The sequence below is a fragment of the Lipotes vexillifer genome, unplaced genomic scaffold, assembly GCF_000442215.2.
Source record: "Lipotes vexillifer unplaced genomic scaffold, Lipotes_vexillifer_v1.1 scaffold117, whole genome shotgun sequence".
NCBI lineage: Eukaryota > Metazoa > Chordata > Mammalia > Artiodactyla > Lipotidae > Lipotes > Lipotes vexillifer.
The window spans coordinates 742945-753774 of record NW_006785593.1 but is presented as its reverse complement, the minus strand read 5'-3'; the positions used below and the strand labels follow the sequence as shown (position 1 = coordinate 753774).

The following is a 10830-nucleotide window of genomic DNA, read 5'->3' as shown; positions in this document are numbered from 1 at the left end:
CTCTTTCCCCCCCTCTTCTCCCCTACTTTCTTGCAGAAGGGAATGGGTCTGGATTACTGCAACCAACTCCCAAAGGCCCTTGTCAGAAAAGTATATATGACTGCATGTGATGTGTTGTGCTGAGCTGTTTACTGAGTAGACACCAGCCTTCACTGTTAGTCCATTGGAAATGAGATTAATCCAAGCAAGCTGTCATGGAGAGTATTGTATTAAATCATACATTTATCACCATCTGTATTAAATCCAGAGCATTGAAAAACTCTTAACTAAATACTTTGAGGCATTATAATATTAACTGAGAATATCAAATACATTTGCAAGTATAGAAGTAACTGAAGTTTGGAAATAAAATTAATTTTTATTCACTTGAGTTAAAAATTACATTGTATTCTCTGCTTACTTTTATTAAATGGAACAGAATATGGTAATGTGTTTTAAAATTGAACTTTAAAAAACAGTCTTTGGATAGTTCTTTTTATTCTACTAAGAGCAACAACAAATTTCCCACTTCTTCATAGAAGTAGAAGGAGACAGTGTCTAACAAAAGTGAATCGCTCAAACTGAAGTTGAAATTATATGTGAGTCTTTATAATGCCCTCCTGAATTCTTTTCACTTCAAATCCTCACACTGTCAAATCATGGATAGAGAAAGACTTACCTGTGTAGTAAAGTCAGCATCCCATATCAGGGCATGATGCTAACAGAGTGACAGTGGCTACAATATTTTTTGAACCCACCCCCTCTTCTTTCCTTTCCTTTATGGAATAATATCTATCCTTTTAAGCCTGGTGACTGGACAAGCAAAAGAAAAGAAGGGGAAACCTTCCTAAGAACAGTACAATTGCCAAGCTCCAGCAAAGAGTCCATATGCTTTGCCTGGTGAATATACGTAACTACAAACCCTTAGAAATTTTGAACTAATTTACAAATTAGAAGAGAAGATCATTATCTTTATTTGCTCTCTATGAACAGCCAATTTAGATGCTTCAAGGATATTTCCCTTTTTATCTCTCTCAGTGGTAACCTTGTGAGAATTATTCCAATGATTGGCTACCTCATTTTCCACTTACTTGTTCTGTTTTCATCTCAATTCATTCTAAAGGAGATTTAAATGATGAACAATAAAAGACACATGTCCATCACGCACATACAACACAGAAGCGTAACATATGATTAATAAAATCAAAAAGGCTGTGAAAAGGAGGAGGGCAGTTGGAGTCTGCTTCACTTTACTATGGTTTGTGTAAATTTTCTTATGCCAGCACTTTAATAATACAAAAAAACGCTCAATACCTTTAAATATTTTATTGACAATATTAATATACTAATGTATCAAGATGTTTTCAGGCAAGTAGATAAATATGACCTAACTCATGATTTCTAATGTACTGTAGATATTAAAATGATGTAATGTTGTACATTCTTTTTGTTTAAAAATATTTTATTGTCCTGAATACCTTCTGTCTTTCCCCCACATACACACATAGTTTGACATTATATGGTGCAACATTAAGATAAAAGAAAAATTTTAGTTAGTAGGCTCCCTTGAAGTATGCTTAAAATAGAAATGTGGTATTTTCATCTGTGACACCAACAGGACCTAAGGTGAGTCCATGAGATGATAAATATTCAGATTTATCTACAAAACCAACTGTTTCAGCATTTTCAGCCCCACCTTAAAAATATCATATCAATGACTGCCAACTCCATTAGGGGGTTCTTTCACCAAAATCATAAACCAAAATGTTCCTTCATTTAAACAATTTTATTTGTGGTGGAATTTCCAAAATCTCTTATATCTTGAAATCATCCACAAAATACTATTTTGTGCTTACATTAAAAAGATGCATTTCTTATAAGATCAAAATATATACCATCAGGCAGTATTGTTATATTTTTATTTTACACAATATAATCAAAGGATTAAAGAGACAAGCAAAAAAGGTAAATATATATAAAACTCCCTATAACTGATTTACAGCTATTCTAAAGTTTTAAAGAAAAAAATAAAGCTCTAAACATCAGATGTAATATTTTGATAAGCAATATTTATAAAAAATATAAGTTAAGCATTGCAACAAGCTACCTTTGATGAACTGCCCCCTATAAGAAATAGTATCTCTGCAACTATATATCTAAAGCAAGACAAAGGAAAAGAAGAAAAGAAAGTATTAATTGCAATAGTGACTTTTTAGTTAAATACACTTTCTTATAAAGTGGCAAGATAATATTTACAAATTTACAACTGAAAGGAAATGTTTATTTACAGGTTGTCTTGCTTTTGGACTTTTTGGGCCTCTTTCCTCCTGTGTCATAGGCCCTCCTGGCAGAACTGATCTAGACTAGATTTTTAGTTCATAGCACATGATAGATGAGCCTGGAATTAGAGGCCCCTTGAGTTGCAGGCTGAGAATCGGTGCTGGCAACTGGGGAGAGAGAGGCTGGGTACTGGAGAGGCAATCCAGGTTGCTCTGAGTTGGTGAACCGATCCACTATGCTGGATAAGCAGTCCAAGCTGGATAAGGAGCTTTTATCCGTGGCATATACTAAGGATACAAAGAGAAAACCATTAAAAAAAATCCTTGCTTATGTTGCCCCTTAAGCAGCAGGTCAGCTCCTTTGAAACCCAGAGGTCAGGTGGTCACAGAAAGCCTGATGTAGAAATTTGCAACAAATATCTAGCAATTCATGGGGATGAAGGTGGGGAGTGGAGAAGCACCCGGGTAATATTTCAAGCAAAAGCTCCTGTGTCTGTGTGTGTGCATGGATGTATCTGTTAGGAGGATTTTGAGCAGAAGATGTGTGTTTATTTTGCTCTGTCCCAAAACGCCATAAATACCATCCTGTCCTCTTCCCAATACCACATGGAAGAACAGACTCTGCTTTGATAGGCTGGATTGTGAAGTTGAACTGGTTTTTAAACTCCTCTGAAGTCATCAATTCTTACCATTTGGTACATCAGGACAGTAGACGCTGTCAAAACTGCTGCTTTTTCTGGACCAGACAGGGCTGTTACATTCGGGCTATAATAAAAGACACAAAAGAAGGCATTTGTTTTCAGGTCTTGGCAAAAGATGCTCTGACCTAGGGTGAGGCAGTGCTTGCCCACCAGCTCCATAAACTGACCGCTCTCAAATACCTTCGTTGCCTTGATTTAGGAAGGGCTATCGCCTCACCAAATTGCAAGGGCACTGAGGTCAATCTCTGTGCTTGGAGAGGAGGACAGAGGCAGCAAAAGGAAGAGGGCGGGTGGAATTCAGCAGCTATGTGCCTTGGGTTAACCATGCAAAATGGATTGGAGTAGAAGGAAGCCACACTAATTCAGAGAGAGAGCGCTTTCCCAGGGCAAAAACACATTAAAACCTGGCAGCGTTGGCGCAAACGCCCTCTGTAAAGAATGCATCAAGATCTTCCAGCCAGGCCTCAGCAGAGCAGGGACTCGGGCCACGCGGGCATTTCTTTCTTAAGTTACAAACTGCGGGACAGTGGAAGCCTCACACAGTTGCCTTTAGATGTTAGTGTATGGCAGGGGCCACTGGTGGTATATATCGGAAATAAACTGAGTTGTAGATAAAACATCTGATTGATCATTCACAGCCACCTATCTCACGTGACAACCTCTTCCTAAGATGTACACTTAGAACTTGGTAGGAAGTCAAACTAAACTCCTGGTCCTCAACTACCTGTTTCCTGGCATCTGTCTAAGTGCGGCACCTCTGTTCTCTTTCAGCAACTGCCTCCCCATTCCCACCCCCAACTATCCACCAATAACTACTGGCTGTTTGGTCGCTACACCTGGCCTAAATGAGATGTAAAGGTTTTTGTAAAAGATTGGAAGGGCCTAGTAGGTGCAGAGCTCTCTCTTACCATGCCGTCAGAGCAGCTGGAGGTGGGGCTGGTGGGCTCAGAGCAGCTCTGCCCCGGCAGGCTCCTGAGGATCTCCACCTTGGGCAGCCTCTGGCTGGGGTTGGTCGTGGTGCACCGCTTGAGCGTCTCGAAAGCCTGGTTGACCTTCTTCAGGCGTCTCCGCTCACGCATGGTGGCCGCCTTCCTCCGATCCATGGTGGTGGACTTCCTCTTGCATGCTTTGCAGGCCCACATGAGGCAGTGGCCGGCCTGGTGGTGGCCCGTAGGTGCTCGCACGTGCTCGTCCTCGTCTGAGCCCTGCAGGTCTGCTTTGTGCGCCCCGAAAGCAGCCACTCGCGGCTCAAACTCGTCCCCGAACTCGCCCTCGGGGGACGGGATGCAGGAGCCATCGTAGAAGTACTCAGAAGGCGAGAACTGGCAGCCATCCATCATGTCCATCTTCTGCGGAGAGGAAGGAGGTGCACCTGGGCAGCAGCGAGATAGGGGAGAAACCGGAGCCTGGCGCCGCGGCGGGCAGGCGAGTCCCGGGCGGAGCTCCCTGGTCGGTTTCTCCGGTAATTAACAAGGGCAGACGCCTGGCGGCCTGGGTCAGCCGCGCTGGGGTTGAGGCTCTTTATATATTCTTGGGGAAGGGAGGCCGGCCCCAGTAGCCCCGCACTATTAGCATATCCCACCGCAACCCCCGCCGGGGCTGTCTGGGCAAACCTCCGCCTTTCCTCTAGAGACAACTTGCTGTTTACTGCCCCTTTTGACGCTAATGGTTTTACTACATTTCTGCTGGGGCGGGGGTGATGGATGGCTCCCCAACACACTTACTTAAACACTCTAGACTACCTAAACCGAGGGACACTTAAAGGGTGTCACAGACAAAAGGAACGAAGGAAATCCAACTTTGTACCATTGCTGTCACATTAAAAAAAGATAATTAGTAAATAGAACTCCCTACTTCAGCTGACACCAAAGCGGACCTGCCTTCCCAGTCCAGGACATGAGGGATCACTTTATTTTCAGATGTTTCTCTTTTTCATGAACTTTAGTTGTGTCAGGCATTTTTTCAGCCAGTAGGCCAAATATCGGTTGCTAAAAGCTTGAAGTGGCACTTTCAATAATGGAGTGGATCTAGATTTTTTTTTAAAATCTGTTTTGTTTCTCATCATATTGCCATTTTGTAGGCTCTGTGTTATTGGGGGTAAGCGGGGAGGGGAAGGTTCCTTTTCCCCAAGACAGAGCCCGCTCTGAGTTCTCTCTCTATGTTCATCCAAAAGGCGTGGGCACAGGAGGGCCAGGTGGCCAGGAACACACCTCCCTTCCTCTCTTTCCCGCGTATGCGCATGTTTGCCGAGCACCTCCTCTTTTGCACCAGACCTTTGATGGGCCCTGAGCCGGCAGAAGATACGCACTGACTGCGCCTCTTAAGATGTGTATTCTAAGAAACTCAGTTTTAGATGGCGAACTTCTTTCCAGGGGTGCGTCTCCCTTCTCCCTCTCTTTCTGCTCCGCCCTGTCGTTTCTACAGACTAAACAGCCAAGCAGGGCTTTGGGGTCGCTAATTTTCTGCTTTCAGGCAAACTAACACCGTTACAGATGCGTCCCAGCTGCCGGCACAGCAATCCTTCTTGGCTCGTGTAAAATTTCCAACTCCTCCAATCCGAGAAACTTCACACACTTTGGCGACAAAAGCCTTCGAGAAAAGCAATCACAGCAGGGTCTTTGAAACTTTGGTGGCTAGAAGGCGAGAGGGGAGGGCTTCCATTTAAGTGACAATGAACCTATCAATCAGCTTTTGTCAATCCTCCTCCACCCTTACTTAACCCACTACCAAATCACTTGTGGGGGGTTGGTGGGGGGCTTGCTGTTTATATATGGGAAAAGCTCTTACTTCAGGCCTAAACCAAGTAAAGTATTCTGAGGTTTGGGGTCAGGCCTTGTAGCCTCATTCAAAGAGGAGAGAGAGTTCTCACCTTGATCTTGGGTCATAACTGTCAGTAACTGTTGTGACTCCGAACGTATTGGGGGCTGGGGGAGCTTTCTTTTCTATTACTTTTTCCTAAAATTAGTTTCCAAAAGCAATCCTGGCAGGCAGATCCCTGTCTGCAGGAGCCAGAGAAGTATTAACTTTTTCAGGTGAAATCTGTACTCCAAAGTGAAGGTCCCAGAAACCAGAGGTGGGAGAGTGTCAGTCACCAAGGTTTGCTACAGACATCGCCGCTGCAGTCCTCTCTTCCAAGTTCTGTCATCTCTAAGACAAAGACACTACCACCACCACCATCACCATCCACCCTCGAAAATCAGGCCCTTTCATACCAACGGGCTGCTTAGTAGGCCTGTGGGAAATTCATCTGTACCTTATTTAGGACTATTAACAAGTGGCTGCCTTTGAAATGAATAGGTACCCAGGGCTACACTAGATAAAAGAATTAAGTTCCTAAAGGACTCATCCAGGCGGGTGGAAACATTCCAAACTATGCACATTGCTACCTCTGAAACACAGTAGTGGGTAGATATTCTCATCTGGGAATTCTCAGCCAAGTCCCACAGGTTCTGGTCAGCAGCAATAGTACCATTTTCTTTGCCTAGAGAGTCCAGAAGTTCACACACTGGTTGAAGCTAAAACTGTGTCGTGTGCAGATTTAAGATTTGGGCACAAACTTTAAGTGGAATATAGAAGTTATCTTGCCTTTCAGCTGATTTCTTTCCACCAGGCACCTCATGTGCTTCGTACCCAAACTGCTCAGCGTTGCATGTGTGGAGCAAACAATTACTAAGAATTTTCTATTTGCCAAGCACTGTTCCCAACCCTTTCCATGTATTCACTCGTTTATGACTTACAACAATTTAGTGGCAACTGTAAGTGGACCCATTATTAAAAGAAGGTAACCAAGCTCAGGGAGTAAGTCATTTGCCCCTGGTCACACAGAATTGGAAACTAGGCGTCCCCGTGGAGAGCTTGTGCTCCTAGAGGTGAATTTCGTTTTTTTTTTTCTTGAATCAGTTTGTTCTCAGTGCGCGTCCTTAACGCTCCAGAGCAGAAACTCGCAAACGCCGGTCCCCAACAGCTTTCCCTCGGCTCCCAGGCTGGGAAGACGCTGTCACTCAGGAGGCTCTGTCAGGAACGGTGGTTCTCAGAGGTTAGGGCTGTCTTTGGTAAGGTGATCTCAAACAAATTTACCAGAGTGCCGCGGGTGAGTGGAACTAAAGAAGCCGAGAAAACACAAGCGCCCGGCGGCTTAATGGGACTTGCTAGGGGGGAAACTGGGTCCAGGGTTGAGGACCCTTGGGACCCAAGTGCTGAAAATAGGATCTCAGAGCACCAAAGTTAAAAAAAGAGACAAAACTTTTAGACCTCTGTCAGGGACGAGAGGAGAAAGAGATCAAAAAATGGGAGGCAGGATACAAAGAAGGCAGGAAGCCAGCGCCTCAAAGATGGCTGGGCTCCCCTAATTCGGGAGAGACTCCCCTGCTCTTTTCCCAGGAAAGACCGTGGGAGGGGAAAATTGCGAAACTGAGTGAACGAGACAGAGGAAAAAGAATTTTGAGTGGGAAAATTGAACAGAGAAGTATGAAAACAGTTAAAATTTACTTTTTTTTAAAAAAGGTCGTTTACAGTGCTCATCTGGGTGGCCTCTTCTTCTCAAAATCAGACCAGATTGGCTTTTGCTTCTCATAGAAAAGAGTGAAAATACTGTTTTCCACTATTTCTCCAGAGAAGTGGATGTCTTCCATGCAGAGAAAACTCACGATTGTCTAATATGTAAACGGGTTGTTAGAAATGATATTCCAACACTGACTGTCTGCTAGGAGAGTATCACAGTAGTCAGATGATGGGAGGAAAACTCAGCCCAGCTGGGTGTTATAAATGAATGCCCACCAAGGTTCTGGTGGAGTATCAATAGATACAATGCTTTTAAGTTTTTGTGTCATTTTACATTCTGAATAAAAATAAACACATGCTTAATTTTCTTACAGTTTAGACTTGTAAGCAGGTATTAATTGCAAAGACCTTTAAGTAATCAACAAGTTTTTTTTTTTTTTTAAAGAGAACGTATTTTAGTTTAACCATTATGGCAATGATCCTAGTGTTGATGGACAGACCACACCAGCAAAATGATGCTTAGAGCTTCCTTTTTTAGTAAAATTTGCCCACCCTAGGAATTCTGCACAACTGAAAATTCTCCATGCTTCTCTTAGCAGGAGAAATCAAATATACATAGGAAGATAAGTTCATTTCAATTCATTTCTGCCCCTACCTGAGACCCTTATCAACTCCTGGACCAAGGGAGTTGTTCTTGAAATTTTTGCTTATTATATCTGACGTAACAACGTGCTAAACAATTTCAAACCGCTGTTAGCTCTGGGAACCAGGCACACCTAAGTAAACACATTAGTACCTGCCAAAGCTGCTGGAAGAATCTGTGGAGAAAACAGCTGAGGAAGACATTGGCCTCTGCTTGAATTCGAAGACTCCCAGGAGAGATCAAAGGCCTAAGTAAGGACTTTTAGCAGCCTTGAGAGTAGAGAAAGTAGCCAGTCCTTGCAGCATTATCTTTGTTCCAGCACATGGCATAGGCATTCCGTCTCACAGGCTGACTCTGAACTAGGCTTGCAAAAAATTGCTTTTTCAGAATGAAACCTCTAGGAAGGAGGTCATCTTTTGCAACACTTCTTCTGACTTCAAGGGAGTGACTGGAGGAGTCTGTTGGAGAAATGTCTTGATGGCTTAGCTCTTTGAGGAAATGCCACGTTATTGCTAATTTACTAATGCATTAGAGTAGGAAATGAGATATTCAAAGTTTAAACTAAAATTTTTTAAAAATACTTTTTCCAGATAAGGAGGAAGGTTTTGAGATGAATAAAAGGGATAAAATATTACTAAGAGAAAAGCACGGATGGGTAAATTCTAACTTTGAGTTAAGAAATGTCTTAATAGGGGTAGAGGTCACTTTAGCAGCCCAAGACTTCTCTGCCAGTCTCAAGAGGACTTGGGAACACTGAATTTTAGTACCACACCTCCACCCTAAAAACATATGAAAGAGTCCGTTAGACATAAGTGGATTTCCACTACGTTCAGGCTTGAAACTCAATGATCCAGGTGTGATGATTAAAGTTAGTTTCAGAAAGCTGACATTTGACATTCTACAATTTATTTCTATAGTAACATGAAAGAGAAAGTCACTCGTTATTTTATACTTGATAACTTCATGCCTGCCTCTGGAAAGAGGCTCAGTTTTAATCTCAAATTGCTTATCTTTACCAAGTTATTAACATCTTGATTTTCTGCTTCCACAGCCCTGTTTGTTTTGGCTTTGGCCTTAGTCAAGCTTATCATCATTAATATCAAATAAAAACATTTAAATTGCAAACACACCAAGGATTTCATTGGAAAGCCTAACATGTCAGCTATAGCAGTGGAGGTCACATGAAGTCTCTGGGAAATATTTGCTCTATTTAATGAAGAGACTTCTATAGGCAAACTTACTCCAAACAGTTTCTCAAGTTACCCAGCCAAGAGAGATAGAGAGGATTTGATTTGCAAAGACTGAATAAAATCTATCAGCAATTAAAGTCCATGAATTGATAAAAGCTTTCTGCTGATGAGCAGACTATAACACAAATCTTATTATAAATATATGCACAGTTATAAAGTAAATGAGTTCACCTGGTCACTTATGACATCTGATTTCAGTTATGGCATGAATGTGATTTTCCAAAATATAGGGGTGTGCGTGTACATATGCATTTTTAGGAAATGGTTATCGATTCTCAGGAAAAAAATCATAGATACATAATAAGCATGATTAATGGATATACACGCCATCAAGCCATCTTCAGTCACATGTGTTCTGATTAGATAATTTGCATTGCTTGACCACGTATCTTTTAATTAAATGACTCCTCTAATTTGGAGTTTACTAGCTGATCACTCTTGAGAAAGAGCTTTTGGAAAACAATTGTCAAATACAGCCAAGTTATTCTACAGCCCTTATATGCTCCTCATTTCTCAAGGGCTTCTCTTTCAGGATGCATAAGCAATTCAGAGAGCAAGCTTGAAGCCACTGATGTTGACTGGCTCCAAATCCTGGCTCTATACTTAAAACTGCAAGAACTCCTCTGTGTTCCAAAGTATCCTTTTCTCATAAGAGATGGCAAAAGGACCCCTTTACAGCTTTTCGTAGAGTTATATGAGTAAACAGGTGAAGTGTTAGTAATAGCTCATTCATTTTACTGCTGGTCTCATTGTTATTAATACTTTCTCCGCCAGAGCCTGCAAAAACGCTAGGAAACTAAATCTGACGGAACTGTGGCTTTTGGTGGAAGAAAAGCCTCTTGATGGTCAATTTAGATTTACTAATGAAAAATAAAAACAGCTGACATTTAGTGTTTATTTTGTGTCCTGTTTTGGTTAAGAACTTTATCTCAGTGAATCTTCAGAACCCCAGGAGTTAAGCACTATTATAGTCATCCCCGCTATTTTATAAATGAGGAAACGGGAAAAAGAGAGGAGCAGTGATGGTTCCACGTTTACACCGTAGCAGCGAAGATTCAATCCAGTTTATGGTGCACAGAGGCTCAGCAGTTTGCGTCCACTAACACTCCCACCTACTTCTCTCACACTTTTGAGAGGGTTATATGTCAAGATCAGTTTCCTCTATGAAGCTTTCTGCATTTTAGGAGAAAGTGGAATTATCCATACACTCAGAAAATTGAGTAACTATTATCCCCAGGAAGAAGCTTTTTGAAATGCTAAAGGGGCAAGACACTGCTCCATGCCTGCGGGGGGCGCGGTCTGTGGCGGCATCTGGAACTCTGGCTGTGGGCAACAAGGTCCAGACTGGAGCGTTGGGAACGAAGTTTGGGCTGCGAAGTGCTGAATTAGATTTGATTTTCACATTTCTGAACTGAGGACTAGCTGTAGAGAAAAAGAGGGAAGGAAGCAGTTAAGGGCGGGGGGGGGGGGGGGGGAAA

General features: G+C 42.4%; 1 protein-coding gene across 1 annotated transcript; it reads right to left on the bottom strand.

The window, feature by feature from the left end:
• Positions 1-2355: 2355 nt before the first annotated feature.
• On the bottom strand, positions 2356-4305 carry MYF5 (myogenic factor 5). Its single transcript, XM_007457660.1, has 3 exons — positions 3868-4305; positions 2948-3023; positions 2356-2546 (listed from the first exon to the last, which is right to left on the bottom strand). The coding sequence occupies exons 1-3, from the start codon at positions 4303-4305 to the stop codon at positions 2356-2358; spliced, it is 705 nt and encodes a 234-aa protein (XP_007457722.1).
• Positions 4306-10830: the final 6525 nt, after the last annotated feature.

Bases quoted from the DNA above. Each gene is read 5' to 3' on its own strand.
- MYF5 (XM_007457660.1), bottom strand. From the start codon at position 4,305: ATGGACATGATGGATGGCTGCCAGTTCTCGCCTTCTGAGTACTTCTAC. The intron at 3,024-3,867 runs GTAAGAGAGAGC...CTTTTATTATAG, and splicing joins CCAGCTGCTCTGACGGCATG to CCCGAATGTAACAGCCCTGT. The intron at 2,547-2,947 runs GTAAGAATTGAT...TTGTATCCTTAG, and splicing joins CTGTCCTGATGTACCAAATG to TATATGCCACGGATAAAAGC.